The 16,457-nt window shown below is 51.0% G+C and overlaps 1 protein-coding gene across 22 annotated transcripts; it reads right to left on the minus strand.

Moving 5' to 3' along the window:
- Positions 1 to 982: 982 nt before the first annotated feature.
- Positions 983 to 15,056, minus strand: SF1 (splicing factor 1). 22 transcript variants are annotated; one of them, XM_070565277.1, is made up of 14 exons: positions 14,305 to 14,753; positions 12,662 to 12,790; positions 9,873 to 9,948; positions 6,713 to 6,865; positions 6,380 to 6,469; positions 5,839 to 6,022; positions 5,637 to 5,752; positions 5,429 to 5,536; positions 4,492 to 4,672; positions 3,957 to 4,230; positions 3,568 to 3,622; positions 3,269 to 3,448; positions 2,340 to 2,544; positions 983 to 1,905 (listed from the first exon to the last, which is right to left on the minus strand). In XM_070565277.1, exons 1-14 carry the CDS (start codon positions 14,333 to 14,335, stop codon positions 1,870 to 1,872), a joined length of 1,818 nt encoding a protein of 605 aa, XP_070421378.1. In that variant the 5' UTR covers positions 14,336 to 14,753; the 3' UTR covers positions 983 to 1,869. The 22 variants fall into 22 exon arrangements, with proteins under 22 accessions (XP_070421378.1, XP_070421372.1, XP_070421374.1 ...); XM_070565271.1 differs by having other exon boundaries at positions 3,568 to 3,627; XM_070565273.1 differs by having other exon boundaries at positions 3,568 to 3,627; positions 3,957 to 4,209; positions 14,305 to 14,752.
- Between the last annotated feature and the right edge of the window lie 1,401 nt (positions 15,057 to 16,457).

Consider the following 16,457-nt stretch of genomic DNA (forward strand, 5'->3'; position numbering starts at 1 on the left):
GTTAGGGAAACGCACTGAACTTGCCTTGTTTCTAAGGCCTCCTTAACCCCTGCAGACCTATGGCAAATCAGTACAGGCATCCTGGCCGGGGCCCAGGCACCCAGGCTGTTCCGGGTAAACAGCAGTGGCCAGCACCAGCTTGAGGCTGGAAAGCAGCCCAGGTCACAGTTGTCCCCACTGGCCAGGTGCCGGGGGCAGCAGGACCGTGCCGTCCCTTAGCCTCCCTGAAAGAAGGAAAGGCAGCCTGGGAAGGGCAGGCTTGACCGCGACTATGCCCAGAGACAGTGCAGCAAAGCCACCGCGGTGGCAGCTGGGTGAGGACCTCACTACCTTGGGGAGACCTGATGTGGATTCTTCTGGTGCCACAGTGGGCACTGTCCACTGCCCTAGACATGAAAGAACAAACAGCCTAAGACCCTTTGCAAAGAAGTGCTTACAAAGCCCAAGATGGGGCGCTTTCTCCCGGCCGCCACCCCACCCCAAGCCTGCAGAGCTGGCAGGTTGCAAGTCACCAGCAGAGAAAGAAAAAGCCACTTGGCAGTTTTAATTTTAGCACTGTGCCTGACAGGCAGGATTAGCTAGCGTGACCTTTAGTGCTGAGGCCTCCCTAGGCCCAGAGTCTTGGTCAGGTGGCAGCTTCCAGGTCTGAATCACAACTGGAGCTCATCAAATGTGGGGGTCTAAGCCCTAGGGAAAGGCCTTCAAAGGGACAGGGACCAGGGGGATGAGGGGTGACCAGGGAGGGGGAACCTGGTTCTCAGCTATTAACTAGTAAACAAGAAGAAGATGGTGAGGCCGCCCCCACAGACGGCCTCCACCAGCCAAGCCACACACGGGGAGGCAGGCAGGGGGCTTCCCTAATGAATGTCTCTCATTCCCCAGGGAGAAGGGGACAACTGGGGCCAGGTGCTGAACGCAGGTAACTGGTGCTGCTGCTGGTGGTGGCAGAGGGGGTTTAAGAGAAAAGAATGAAACAGACCCAGAAAACCACACTGCTCTTTTATTCAATGGAACACCCCCCTTTAACGCAGTGTTGAATCATACACCAAAAAAAAAAGCCCAGAAAAGTTTCTGCGGATAACCCAGTGAAGAAGACGCGCATTATACATCATTGTCAACATAATCACTCCATGAAGAGGAAGGGGGGGAAAGGAAGCAGAACGAAAAACAAGGAGCTCAAACCCCTAGACACTGCAAAACATTCAGACGTTTGGGATTAAAATAAAATGTAAAAAGAGCCTTCCAGGAAGGAGAGGAACAAATGGCATCGAGGCAGCTGAGGCGCTCAGAGAGTGTGGACCGGACTCTGTGGGCTGGCAGACGAGCCCACTGCGGCCTGGGCAGCCCCACCGACCGCCAGCACGGGTGCCAGGATGGATGTGGACTCGGGACCTGGAGATTAACCCACTACTCTACGAGGATGGCAGACACAAAACCCCACACTTAAAAAAAAAAAACACAACAAACAACTTCGGGGGTGGCTATGGCACCTTGAAAATCTCAGAACCAAAGGAACACCCCCTCCCCACTAGCCTGACATAAATGGCCAAAGCCTTTGCCTAAAACCATTTGCTCCTCTCCCCTTGGAAAGAGAAGAGCGAGGAATGGAGAAAAGGGAAAGGAATCTAATCGCAGCAGAAGACCGGGGAGAGCACCTCCTTGGACGGAGTCTGAAGAAAGGAAGAGAGAAGGAAATAACAAAGGAAAAAGAAAAAAATTAATAAAAATTTCACAATATGGAGCCAGCGTGTTCCGATTCCGTCCACAAAAATAACTCAGGCTGCTTTGCCGAACCATCCTGTCCACCAGGGGCGCTGCTGAGGCTGTCTGCCTGGAAGGGTCACCAATGGGCGCGGAAAGTCCTCACTCTCATGGCTCGGGCCATCGCCGCCGCGGGGAGGGATCCTGGCGGCCCGGTTTGGGAAGAGGCAAAGGGAGTTGGGTGAGGAGAGAAAGAAGACAAAGAAGACACTCGATGCTACGGGGCGCCAGGAGAGCCCAAGCTGGCGCCCCTACTACCACCTGCCCGTTCCCAAGCGAGTCCTCAGTCGCTTGGCCCAGCCCGGTGCGTGCACACACACACATGCGTGCACACAATCACATGCGTGCGTCCCAATGTCTGGCTCCATATGGTGAGGTTCGGCGTGTGTTTAAACGAGACCAATTCTCTCTCTATATAATATATATTTTCTTAAAAAAACCGAGTCTAGTTCTGTGGTGGAGGCGGTGGGGGAGCTGGAGGCATCCCGAAGGGCGGCATGCCCGCCACCCCCATGCCCATCATGGTGACAAAGTTAGAAGGGTCCATGGGAGGCGGAGGAGGAGGGGGTGGGGCATACATCATGCCGGCGGAACCAGGCGGCGGAGGCGGCGGAGGGGGAGGGGCCCCGGGCGGCAGAGGCGGCTGGACCCCGGGGGGCAGGGGCACCATAGTGGGGTTGCCTTGCATCTGAGGGGCTCCTGGAGAAGCTGCGGCAGCCGCCTGCTGCTGTTGCCATGGCGGGATGGACCCTGTGCCAGCGCTCGTGGTGGTAGTCGTCGTATCTGGGGTGGTAAAGAAGCCCAAGGTCACACGCGCGGGGGCACACCGCGGCTCTCTGCGGCTGCTGCCTTGGGATGGGGGGCGAGGGGCATCTGCTCCTTGCTTGGCATGCGGTACGGTGGTGGGGGGCGGGCGGGCGGGGCTGTCTTGGTGATGGGGAGTGGTGGGGTGGGCAGGACTACCCTGGGGTCAGCCTCGAGGTCTCTGGGCTTAACAGAGTAAGCCCTTTGTCACCAATGCCCCTGGAAGGGCTGAGGGGAAGGTACCAGACACAAGAACCGGCTCTGACATCCCTCCGCCCATCCGCCGCCACCACCGAACGGCACATTCAACCTCAAGGCCACAGCTACTCTCCCCACTGCCCGGTCCCATCCCGGCAATCTCTCAGGCCCCAGTCACAACCCTCTCCAGAGCATGCATGCACCCCTCCCTCCTGACCCCCGGGCATATGCGCAGACTCGGCCAGGCCGTGAGCGCCAGGACTTCTGGCACCCTACCTCCGGCGGCAGGCTCCCCTCCAGGCCCCGCAAACCTCTCCCCAGACACAACCACGCCGAACATCAGCTCCCCTCCAAGACCCCCAGAGGCCACAAGGCCCTTTCTGTTCACCCCCAGCAGAGACCAGAGTCTCATCCCAAGGTGTCTACCCGCCTGCGAGGTTCTTGCTCCTCTCAGCCCCACCCCCCCGACCCACCCACCCCCAGGAGCCCAAAATATTCCACTCACTTTGCTGCCATGGCAAGGGGGTACTGGAAGCCATACTGCTGCTGGGCGGAGGGGGTGGCGGAGGCTGCTGCTGCTGCTGTTGCCATGGGGGAAGAGGACCAGAGGGAGGGGGCGGGGGCTGCCCACTGGGCGGCGGCGGCGGTGGCGGCATCATGCCCATAGGCGGCGGCGGCATCATACCTGCAGGTAGGTGGAGGCGAGAGTGAGGCCTCACGGGAGGAGAGGCTGTGGGACAGGGCCCCACTCACTCCCAGGCCTGGGGAACCCCCCCACAGTGAGCAGACCACAGGCTCCATTACCTTTTCCTTGATGCAGGCGATAGACCCCAGAGCCCACAGGCGTACTTCCCAGGTACTGATCTTGATGGAAGGAAAGAGCAGGGACTTAGCAGGACATTGGAACTGGCTGGGGAAGACACCCCCACCAAGAGCTTTCTCACTCACACAGTGTGCAATCACTACCCTCACGAAAGTAGCTCTGGAACTTTGCTCGTAAGAGGCAGGCCCGTGCCTGCCCCACAAAGCAATTCCGTCCTCAACCAGATAGTCTTGCTCCTTCCAGAGCCCGAGCCTTCGAGAGACACCCAGTGACACTAGGCCGCTTTGAGAGCCGCTTCCAGCCTGCAGCGACCTGCTGTAACCCTCGCTTATCCCAAAGCCCCAAGGGTTCTGGTCTGACACTTACTTACCCATTGGAGGAGGGCCATGGTGCCCAGGTGGGTGGGGGCCCTGGTTCATCGGTGGCGGTGGCGGCTGCATCCAAGGGGGTGGGGGTCCATTAGGGTTGTGCTGCATGGGATGTCCACCATGCCCACCTGTCAGGCTGGGTAATGGGTGTGGGAAGCTGTGGGGGCCACCTCCAGGCCCACCAGGACCACCTCCGTGCATGCCATGGTATGGCCGACTCTCTGAAGGGCCGGAACTCATCCAGGGTGGGCGGCTCTGTGTGGTGGACATGAGAGACTACGTGAGAGCATTTCCCGCCAACGTCCCTGCCTGCTCCCCCTGGTGGCAACACTGTTCTTTCGGCTATGCCACAGGACCAGAACACAAGGACAGGATCTTTCCAAAGCGACAGGTCCCCAAACCTCCTGACATCCCCAAAGAACAATGTTGCCAGCCATGTCCATCAACCTGCTCTGCCCAAAGCACCTGGCCACAGCTCCCAGTCTCTGAGGAAGAGAATGGGGGGCCAGACGGCGAGAGGCAGCCCCTGAAGCTCACCGGTGGAGGTGGGTTGTTGGCGGGAGCAGCAGGCCGAGGTGCGCTGGCCAGCGGGGTGGTGGCAGGCCCAGAGGTGGAGCCCACAGATGCCGGTACAGGCGCTTCACCCAGCTCAGCCATGAGGGACAGATACTCTTTATCCATCCGCGCTTTATCCTGAGCAGACTGAGGATCACCAGGCCTGATGGCGGGGTGGGGGACACAAAGAGAAAGGAGAAAAATACTCTTTAAGAAAGAATCATTTACCCGGAGGACTTTACACAGAGAAAAGTTCTGAGGAATTCAATCATCCTTTCCAACCCCTTCCTCAAGATAGCCTCATTCCATCTTGAGTTCCAGGCCCGGCTCTGTATGTGGGATGACCATATGTATGTCTGCCACAGCAGAGACCCCTGGGGCAAGAACAGAGGAGACAGTCAGCGCCAGACCACGGCCAGCCACGCCAGCCAGGAGAGCGCCACTTCTTCCAAATAGCAAGTTGCATCGAATTCTACACTCGTGGCTCGAAGGAAAGGGTGTCTATGCCAGAGCGGCTGCCAGATCTTCCTTAACAAAGCCTTCCCTGTTTGCCACCCAAAGTGGAAAAACGCTGCCATCAAGTGTCGCTTCACAACCCGTCAAAGATCTACAGATTGCTTGGTCTTCTTAAACCAATCTTAAGCAGCAAAAGGCAGTTAATTTCACATTGAGCCACAGCGAGAACACTTCTGCCCAGAATTGAAGTTTCCAGTTCTCCAGGGCTCAAGATGAGCAATAAAATAGGGGTGTTCTACACAGGCTGTTTCTAGGCATCCTCAGCTTTACATTACCCCACTCCAGACCACCCTCACAGAAAGGAAGCTTCTTTTGGGTCCACAGGTTAACAGCAACCAACCAATGTGCTACAAGAGCTGTCCTGTCCCCCACAAGCTACCAGGAAGCCCCTCCAGCCCTTTACCTTTGGAATTTGCAGTCAGAAGCAATGTGGCCAGCCCCTCCACACTTAGTACACACTGTGGTATTAGTAATGCTGCGGGTCTCTGAGCTCTGCCAGGGTCTCAAGATCCTGTTGAGAAAAAAAAAAGTCAACTCGGGGGCTACGGCCAACCTCCCTGCTTGCACAGTTCTGCAGGTCTCCATGCACTCCCCGCAAGCTGATCACACACCTGTTGTCGTCTTCCCGCAGGGTCCCGTTCAAGCGAGCCAACTCCCGAAGCTGCATCTTCCGGAGATCATTCTGGTCCTCAGGGGTCTCAATACCCTGCTTCAGGATGTTTCTTATCTAGTAGAGATGCAAGAGGCAGTCATGGAAGCGCCAGGACCACCACCTAGATTTCTGGCGGGAGGCTTCCTTTCTGGCACCCTTACCTGTTCCACTGCTTTCTTCACATTTTCCATGGTATTGGCAGTCACCAGGGCATGAAGTGGCTCATCTTCTCCTGGCAACATCTGGCCATCTTTGCGCCCAACTTTCCCTTCTTTTACAGACCCTTTCCCCCGAATCATAATCTTGGCATTACACTCCTTCTCTATGTTCTTCAAGGTGTTCCCTCTGTCAGAGGCAGAAAGAATGGAGTTGTTACACCTGAGAAGCAAGTTCACAGGCCAAAGGGGACAGGGCCGGGTTGATGAGGCATTGGTAGGAAATCGTGAGAGCAGAGAATTGGATTTTCCCACCAAGAGCTCCGTGATCTCTAAGTTAAGGAGAGCCACAGCAAGCCTCAGATTTGACTTCTCTGCAGTAAGATGGGGAAGTTAAAAGATTTTCTCACAGAAAGGCATGAACTCAGCCAAAGCAAACTACCAAAAATGAGACAGTAAGCCACCAATGGCACCCGATTGGGCACAAGATAGACACATCTGCCAGGTTCTTAGAAATTCTGTATCCCATAGGATAGCAGTTGCTCACCTGGGCCCAATTAGCAGCCCCACAAAGTTGATTTCTGGATACTCATCTTGTGGAATCATTACTTTATCGCTCACACGTGTTGCTGGAGGTCTAAAGAAGAAAACGACTCAGATTCTGCACATTTCTTAAGCGATAACACAGATAATAGTGACTATAACATAATATAATAGTGACTATAATAGTCACTATTTCTTCCAGAACTAACCAGTGGCACCACGTGTTAATTATAGGTGATCTGAAGTAAGAGGTGAGAAGTTAGTACCAAAATTGTTCCACCAGATCCCACACAAGCTGCATGTGTCCTTGCCCCAGGCGACCTAGCCCTCTGCTTACTTGTAGTCTGCAGGTGGCTTGAAATCAGGGTTGAGAGCAACCATTTCCGTGATGAGGTTATGCCGCTCCTCTTCCAGCTTTTTACGGGTGCGGAACTCGCGCGTGTTAAGCCGCTTCCCCTCGCTATTGTAGATGGGCTCAGGGGAAGGGGACCTGTGGGAAGCAGACCCTCGTTACTGCTCTGCCCTCACTTCTCTCTCGTTCCCACATGGGCTATACTAAGTCTTCCCCAGCCCCTCTGCCTCTCAGCCCCTAACACAACACTCTTCGGAGGAACCGACCATAACGTGTGCTATTCAAGATCGTGTGGAATGGGGAGATGGAAGCTGGCTTAGCGTTAGGCGGACTGGGGTGTGTGTGAGAAAGGAAAAAAATGGTTTTGCTTCTAAAAGTGATGAGAGGGGGGAAAAAAGTCTGTTCTTCTGGGGGAAAATCTTTGGACTGTAAATGGCAAGGACAGTATCATCCTCTGGAGTCTTCTTGCCAAATACAGATTTTCTTTCACTCGAAAAAAATTTACAACACTACAACTTTATAAACCACAGAAACCCCAAGTTTCGGTAAAATGTTAACTCTTGCAGAGCTCACGCCCTGTCAGGAAGAGCGTCTGTACCCCTACCACATAGTCACTATGAGCTCTTTAACCCAAGGCCACTGCAGCTACTTGGCCCCACAATGGAGAGAGATGGTTCAAGGCTTCGTCTCTGCTTTTCCTTCAATGGCCTGGCTGGCTGTGTCCAAGGCCCAGGAGTCAACCTGTTTTCTGGCTGTTCGAGGTTGGGGAGTCTGGGTAGAGAAAAACGTTAACGTGCTAAGGCAGCTTCTGAGAGAGGCTGCGAATGCAGATTTGGTCAAGTACTTGTCTAGGGTCTGAACCTGCAAACGGCAAGGGGGAAACCTATGATTCTCCACCAGAGTTTACAAGTCCAGAAAGCAGATTCTCTCTCTCCCTTTTTTTAAGGAGTAAAATGCTGTTGCTACAAGTAAAAAATAGTAATGATAAAATGGTCAGTTTACCACAGCTGGATTTTGCGGTAATAAAAAAAGAGAAGTTACACTCCTAGAATTCTGAGTTAAGATTACAAAAAGGACCATAGCTTGATATTCTGAATGAAAATTTAGTAGCAGCTGCAAGAAGGGAAGAGACCATGTGGATCAGGTTATTAAAAAAACATCCTGAAAGTAGTCAAGACTCCTATACCCTTGGTTTAGTTGAGAGAACCTTGCCTAGTTGGAGAGCAAGGACTGAACTCGGCTGCTCCCACTGTCTTCAGCCTAAAGGGAACCATGTCATACCACGTTACACACACGATGGAATACAAGGTCAGGTTTGTTCATGGCTATGACGGCTAAATGACACCTCCGTTTCTAACATTTGCATAAACTGTTAGCACAATCCATTAACAGTGAACACAGAAGCAAACATTCCCCAGCTCATCAGACTATCATCTTATACATTTAAGTCTATAAGAGATTTTAAAACATTTTTAACTGTGCAACTTAAGCAACATCAAAATGGTATAAAGTGGCTTAATATTGAGAATACACCTTCTTAAGAAATCATCTCATTAAGGTAAAAAACTCATGCATTTCCCTCCAACCTGGGCTCAAAAGCAAACCGATGAGGCAGTAGGGCCTCTTTCAAACTGAATACAAGGGAAAACAAAACCTCTGCTCTGGTTTTATTTCTAACATGCTTGACATTTCTAATTCCCACCCCACAGCTGTCTAAAATGAAATTAAGCGTTCCTGCCTAATCACCAAAACAAGTTTTACCAGTACCAAATTGGTCGTTTAAAGGCCTTAGAGCAGTTTAACCTCTTCCCAAATTGTGGATGTGAAAGACAAAAGCTAGTATTCTAGAGGTTAGATTGGCCCGACTTCTTCACTTCAAATAGGCATCAAACAGATCAACTAAATGCTAATCCCAGTTCTCTAGGAAGCAAAGAAGCTTTGTTAAAAATTCAACCTTTTGAGAAATTGCCTGGTAACCTGTAGACATATTATTAAAGGGAAAAAGGCCAAAAAGGCACTAAACAGTTGTGGTCTACAATCTACAATGCAAATCTTAAAAAAAAAAAAAAAAGTCAAAAAGATATATAAACCATAACACAACCCTCCAACCAAAATCTGCAGATGAAAAAATAATAAATTTAATTAAGTAAAATTAAAGAGCCAATATGGAGAAATAAGTTAATTTGTTTCCTGGCAAAAGCAGCAGAAAGATGCATAGGTGAGTGGCTTCTAAAACCATTACATCATCTTCCTGATTTAACAACCTATTATCAGCTAACAATAGCCAAAAACACGACTTGTTAAAGCAAAGTGTTTTCAACTATGTTGCATGCACAAAGAAATTTCACCAAGAGAGGCATACTGCCCTTCTATTAAGGGGACCACATTTTAGCTGTTCAAAGACCAATTAGTCAATAAAATTCCTGTTTAAAAAGTTCATTTTCTTCAGACTTTTTACTTTTCAGAGGCGAAAAATCGTAAACTGAAATGAAATGACCACAGCTGTTTGAGGACCATACTCCCCATTAAAAAATAAAAAAATGGTAATTTAGGGTTGGTTGCTTGCCTTCTTCCCAAAACAGGTGAGAATATTCTGGCCCCTCCCAACATCCCCAGGCAATGGCCAAGGCTGAAAATTAACTGGCAGTGAAGGAAGTTGGTTAGAAATCCCATCTATTTTAAAACCATCTCAAAACCATGAGCAGGAAAGACTGTGGCAATGAGCTGACCAGATAGCGTTTCTGGCCTGCTCAAAAATACTCTTAATCCCTGCATCGTGTACCTGTGAGAGAAACTCTATACCCTGGGTTTTCAGCCAAAGCAGGTACTGAAAAGGCTGGTTAACGGGCCACCTCACTGTCCCTATGGGTGGGTAAATCAGGTTAAGATCTATATGCTTACCAATTGGAAACCAGTTGTCCATTTTTCCGTAACTCTTTATTCTGCTAGTCATTAAGTTTCATTCCAATTTTCTAACTGACGACTGACCACATAGATTCTAATTAAACCCTAGTCCCCAGAATGGTCAGAGTACCAGTCGTCTTACTAGGATTTTATTGAACTGACACAATATGTTGCCACCAGTAAAACGTATTGAGAAAAAGGTAAAAGCGTTACTGTCAGCTGGTTAAAACTGTTTCCCAACCTGTCCTCAGGGTTAGGGGGGATGCCCAGGTCTCCTGTGCGCAGTTTACGAGTCAGGTCTTCTATCTGCAGTTGCACTGGAAGAAACCAGGTTAGGAAAGAAAAAAAAGGATGGAAAAAAGACAATGTTACCAAAAAACATCTCAAATCTCAACAACAAGCATGAAGAACTCGGAGACTTTGAAAGGGACGACTGATCAGTGACACATTGAGGCAAAAACCCCCAACCACCTATCGGCAGGAGTCCATTTACATCTATAGGTATTTTTCACTTCAAAATGGTTATCACTTAAGGAAGCAAACAGTTTGTTGGAAGAGGGGTTAGCAGTCTACTGTTCACTACAGCTAACATCAAAGCAATTCTGACGAGGTGTTCCACCTCTCCCTCCCCACCAAGGCTTGCTACACAATTGGCACCCAGAACCAAAACCACAGATGCTACCACCAGTTCCCCGTTCCCACCAAATTGCTTTGTTGAGGGCAAGACTCTTGAGAATTTAGTTTTCTTCATTAATGATTAAGCATAGCCCGAAATGAAATCCAATTAACATGGGACAAGGAAAAATATCAGTTGAACAAAGATCATTTTCATCAATACCAGGCTTAAAATACCTTAAACAAGTAAGACATTTAATAACCAATTCAACACCTCAGAGAAGTTTGTACACACTTTCTGTACAACCAGATCCATAGTAGTAAGGATCTCCCAGTACCTGCTTTTACTCAGATTTTAGATGACAATCCATATACCTTAATCAACCAACAACCGTAAGATGCAACAAGTCTGTTTTTAGACTTGCTCCTTACGCAGGGAGTAAGAAGGGTGTAGAGGATGGAAAGTGTGGGTCAAGAGAATGCGTGTGGCCCTCAGACCTTGACAAATGAGACTGTACGTGGAAAAGAGACGGGGGTTTCACAAAAGCTCAGTGACCCCAGGGAAATGTTACCCAGGTGATTTCTCAAGATAGCGGGAACTGCAGAGCCAGGGCACTTCCTTCAGCGTGCTGAACACCCAGCTGTTTCCTTACCTTTGCAGTCAGTGACAGTTCCAAGCACGCATCTCTAATAAGGGCAAGACTTACTGGGTTGGGTTAAGGTTCAGTTGGCTCAAAGATAGGATTAAATGTGTGTCTAACCCAAGACACCCTTTTACTTTTAGATATAGCCCTACAAGGCTACACCACACACCCATTCAAACTCTGAAGAAACGAAAATCTGCATTAATAAAGAGAAAATGCTGGGGACATTCTGCACAAGGTAGTGTGTACGGTGAGGGACAGAAGATGAGGCAGACACGGGATTCCCTAAACCTCTTTATGCCAGAAAAGTTCTCGCTTGGTAATCAAGTACTAACCTCAACAACTGAAGGGGAAAGCCACCTCCGCGGGGGCAGACAGTCTTCCTAACCCTAACGGGACTGCAGGGGGGTGGGGCCTCATCTCAGGACATGGCTGGCACTTAAACCAAAAGGTTGCTACCTTCCTTAGAGTGGCGATCTACTCTGCCTGGCCTTTCCCTCTACTTTTGATTATGGCTATAAAGTGCCCTCAGAGCAGGGTGCATTAACTCCCTCCACAGAAGGAGAACCAGAGATGTAAAAAATGACTTTGTTTTTCCCATTTTATAAGTCTGCTTGGGTTCCTGGGGTATCATTCCACTAGGGACATCTTCACAAGGTTGCAAAGACTCAGATCCATCTAATATCAGACATAAGAAGGTGGGTGGGAGTAGATAGGAACAGTGGAAAAAGGAGAAATATTAGCACCGTGAAAAGGAGGTAGACAATTCCAACACCTCAAAATTCTCAGCCATCTAAAAAACCTAAGAAATTAAGATCCTCAAGAATAACAACATGCTGGCCTTGAAGCTTTTTATTTGTAAAGGCCACAGCCTCAGAAACCTTTGCCTTAATTTACTCCAAAGGGGTGTTGACTTGCTTCATAGGCAATGTTTATCAAGTGAATTTTTGAGACAGCTGCATAGGTACACAAATAAAGGCAAAACTTACATTAAAAATAAACCTTGTATTTAAAAAAAGGTAGTTGTGAGATTAACTTCAACTCCATTGTGGACAGTCATTCTTAATTCCTGAAATTTCTCAACAGTTAAGAGCTTTCATCCTACCACTTCATTCCATTTCCAAGCGGTATTCCTTTCCCAGCAGAGTTTTTTGAGAGTAAATACAAGAGCCCTCATTTTAAGACAGCTCTCCAAAGACCAAAACAAACAAGATGCTGAAGGGAAGGTTAAATTCAACAAAATGGTAAAAGGGGTAAACTGTAAACACACTTTCAGAACTGAGTTTTTTTTCCTCTCAGAACCTATAAAAAGTAAAAAACCGCATTTTAGGGGAAGGCAGGAATAGGAAATTCTGTGAAAGGTCATGCTGTGAAGAAGGTACCTGGTTTACAACACCTGCAGTGTTCTCCACTGGGGCCATGTCCAGAGAGGCATGAGACACTCACCTCATCAACTGGCCATGAGCAGCAGCTGAAAAGGCTGGGGGGGGTGGGGGGGGGGGCTGTGGCCTGGGGACTAGTCTCACCCTAAGTGGGTCCCTCTACCTTCCTGGCACTCATGGAGAACACTGCTGTTATGAACAGACCACAACAAGGAGCTGTAATGCAGGACTCAGTAAAAACTGATGGATTATGTCAAAGAAAGTACACCTGACCATACCTCATCTCAAAAAAGTAAACTTTACAATCTCAAACTTTCAACAGATAAAAACATTGCTTGGAATACACAGTAACAACCGAAAATGCATCCGGATGCAGAACGTGTATTTACCTATATAAGCTCTCTCTTGTTCCCGAGTAAGTCCAGGGGGGATAACTGTAGGCATTCCTGGAATCACTGTCTTTTGTTCCATTGTGTCTTGGTTCCAGCGGCTTCTCTTCCGCTTCTTACTTGGGAAGTCTAAAGGCAGACACAGTCCGTCAGGTCAAATAGAAACCAAGAAAGTTTACCAAGAGGTAGTTCAGGATACCTGTGACATTACACACAACCTCACCAGGCTCTGAAACTGAGACCTTGACCTAAAGTTTAAACGGCCAGAGAACAGGAGACAAACCTGAGAAGTCAGGGACACACAGCCACTACAAGGGGACCTGGATCCAAAAGGTTAACATCTCATATTTATAATTTTTATCCAGAGAAATCCCGCAAAGTCCGTAAACAAGGTAACAGATCTTACACAGTTTCAGATAGTAAAATAACGTGTTGAGAAGATATAGACTACACCATAAATGCATTAAAAACCCCAGGGGAGCCGAGAGCAGCTGAACCACCACAGACAAGTTCACAAAGCAATACTGCTGGCTCCCCCCACCTCCACCTCCCCACCAGTCACCTTCCTAAAGGGCCACAATACAACTAAATCTACAGTTACTGAGAAAGCACAATTCTTCCACAAAAATCCCTTTTTTCTTAAGTTCAGCCAAGACCAACATTCAATGTTCCTGGCCAGATGGACACAATGTCTGAACTTATGGTTGACAGAGAACAGGCGATGCAATAGGAGCAAAATCCTCCTTCCCCGATACATAGGCCAAAACTCCCTACACACTTGGTACACACAAGTCCTTCTACTTCCCAAAGGGAAAGCCCCAGCAATCGCGAGGGGGAGGCGGGCCAGACTTCTCTAGGGGAATTGAAAGGAGATTAGGAAAAAATCGGAATTCCCTTCCCCAAAAACGAGCGGCAGAAGATCGGACCGAACCATCCCCTGAAGCCGTCCCCCCCTCCGGTTCTCTGATCTGAAAACCCTCCTTACTGCAGAGGCAGAGGAGCCACTCTTGGTACTTTCTTCCCCTCCCGACCCCCCTACAACCAGAAAGGGGATGCTCCACTTCATCAGTTGAGCCTTTCACGCCCTGACACGCACCCCCAGCACCCCGTCCACCCACTCGACCCCCTCCACGAACGGCTGGCGAGGAACAGGGGGCCCCCCAGCTCTTAGGCCCGCCAAGCCCGGCAGCCACACTGCGCATGCGCACAGCAAGCCTCTTCCAGCCCCGCACTCCCCTCCCCCCGCGCGCGTGCGCACTCGCGGTCCAAGCCCCAGGCCGCGCGCCCCGTGGCGCCTCCGCCCGGGCCTCCCCGTGCGCGCGCGCGCCCCTGCCGCGTGCAGCCGCCGTCGCGCTACCGCGCGCCCCTCAGCCGGCCGGGCCCGTCCGCGCGACGCCTCTCGCGCTCTTTCGGCCCGACTCACGTCCGCCGCCGCCGGCCGGGCGGTCCTGACGCGGCGGCGGGTACGCGGAGCCCGCGAAGGGCGGCGGCGACGCCGCGGGGAGGAAGGCCGCGCTCAAGGCCCCGGCCGAGCCCGCGGGCAGGAAGGCGACGGCCGGGGCCCAGCAGCCCCGCCCAAGGCCCCGGCTCGAAGCCCCCTTTGGGCCCGGGAAGGGGAGGGAGGGCGGGGGTGCCGAGCTTACCCAGCGGCGTGGCGTTCGCTCCGGTCGCCATGGTGCCCCCGGGGACTGGCACCGGCGGCTCCTTCGCGGCGGCGGCGGCTCCTTCGCGAATCTTCCGGGGGGAGGGGACCCGACTGCGCTGCCGCGGAGCGCGCGGAGCCCGTCCTCTCACGCGGCGGGCGGCGGCGGCGGCGGCGGCGCGAGACGCACAAAGAGGGAGGAGAGAGGGCGCCGCGGGGGCGGGCCGGGGGCGGCGGGGCCGGGGCCGGGATTGGGCCGGGCCGAGGCAAGGGGTCGGAGTCGGCGGCCTCCGATTGGCGGAGTCTTAGCCCTCCTCGGTGCGCGCTGGGATTGGCCGGACCGTTAGGCCAGGCGAGGAAATGGCGGCCGAGCGCGGCGAACGGGGAGGTGTCGAGGCGCGCACTTCATTTGTTACTGCGCGGATTGAGCTCGGAGTCCGGAGAGGAGAGGAGGGGGTGGGGCCGACTCTGTGACGTCGGGGCCAAGAGCGCTCTCATTGGCTGAAGTTGATGGAGTCAATCAAGCTCAGTTGCGTCGTACTGGCATGGGATTGGCTGTCGCTGGTTGGCTTCTTTTTCTCCACCCCTCCCCCGGAGAGCAGTCTCGCTGGGATTAAGCGAGAGGTCGCGGCGGAAAAGGCCCGGCCGAACGGGATTGAGGGCGGGGGAGGAGTGGGGCCGGAGCGCGCATGCGTAGGTGGGACAGCGGCGCCCGTTCGCTCCTAGCTTCACCGTCGACCCCCGGTCCCGCACGGAAGCCCTAAGTGACGTCAGTCTTCAGTTCCCATGGTAACCCGGAACCGGGGAGAGGGGGTGGGGCCGGCGCGCGCCCCTAGAGCGGATCCGTTGACGCCGCAGGTGAAAGGGACTTCCTGTTTTCTTTGAAAAAATAAGAAGTGGGGGAAAAAATGCTATAAGCTTATTGAAAGATTAAAAACGATATCTGAGCCAACGGAAGAACGCATAATCTTAGGTGGAAAACAGTATAAAGTTGTCAACCCCAAAATGCGTTCACAGATACAATGCATTTCCATTAGAATCTTAACGGAGTTGGGGGTTGATTAAATCATCTCAAAATCATGTAAAATAACTAGGAAAACCGTGGAGAAACTTGTACACAGGTTGATGAGGGGCTTGCCTTTCCAGATAATACGGGATAAAAAACAGTAAAGAAACAACGCGGTGTTGTAGGAAGGTTTAGTGCAATCGAATAGGGTCCCCAAGTAGGTTCCCCACGTGTAGGTAGAAATAGCACAAAGATGGCATTTTAAGTCAGGAAGGAAAAGGTCTAGCTAATAAATGGTACGGAGTCCTCAATCTAAACAGTAAAACGGACGTGGAATGCGATTCAGGAGACTGTCGGGGTCATCTAGAGGTAGAGGCTTTATGAAGACAAGTGTAAGGGAGGAAAAACTTTTCCTCTACCCTCCTTGGTTCTTTGGCTGGCCTAATAATCATATTAACACAGGACAGATTGATGGGAGAAAAACAAATTTAATTATGCAAGTTGTGAGAATGTGAGACCCAAAGAAGTGACCGAAGCACACAGTTTTTATACCTTTTAGACAAAGAGGCAGCAAATCTGAAGAATTAACGAGACAAAGAAGGCTGGGCTTGGGGTAGTAAACTGTTGTAACAATGTTTGTTTATGTAGCCTTCTCCGCCCTGAATTCCCCATCTCTGGTGATAAGGACGTCTCTTCCTCCCGTAGAGGGAGGGTACCTTTCAGATGGGACGTTTATTTCCTGCTTTCAGGGGGACAAAGGAAGGTCAAAGTGTCCTTGCACTGGCTGCTTCTTAAGTAATTTAACTCAAAATAAATCAGTAGGCCAAAGTAGCATATTTGGGGGCGGACTGCCCTGAACCCCGTCACAGGAAATTCAAACCAGAAAGAAAAGGTATACTTCGTTACCAAAGAAACTAAAAGTGTATGATAAAAGTTAACAGACAGGGGCTGGCCCCGTGGCCGAGTGGTTAAGTTCGCGCGCTCCGCTGCAGGTGGCCCAGTGTTTTGTTAGTTCGAATCCTGGGCGCGGACATGGCCCTGCTCATCAGACCACGCTGAGGCAGCGTCCCACATGCCACAACTAGAAGAACCCACAACGAAGAATACACAACTATGTACCAGGGGGCTTTGGGGAGAAAAAGGAAAAA

Source organism: Equus przewalskii, chromosome 11, assembly GCF_037783145.1.
Source record: "Equus przewalskii isolate Varuska chromosome 11, EquPr2, whole genome shotgun sequence".
NCBI lineage: Eukaryota > Metazoa > Chordata > Mammalia > Perissodactyla > Equidae > Equus > Equus przewalskii.

Coding starts and splice junctions, on each gene's coding strand:
- SF1 (XM_070565270.1), bottom strand. CDS start 14,335: ATGGCGACCGGAGCGAACGCCACGCCGCTGG. Junction 6,023..6,379: donor GGGCTGCTAATTGGGCCCAG/GTGAGCAACTGC, acceptor TGCCTCTGACAG/AGGGAACACCTTGAAGAACA. Junction 4,673..5,428: donor TCTGACTGCAAATTCCAAAG/GTAAAGGGCTGG, acceptor CCCCGCCATCAG/GCCTGGTGATCCTCAGTCTG.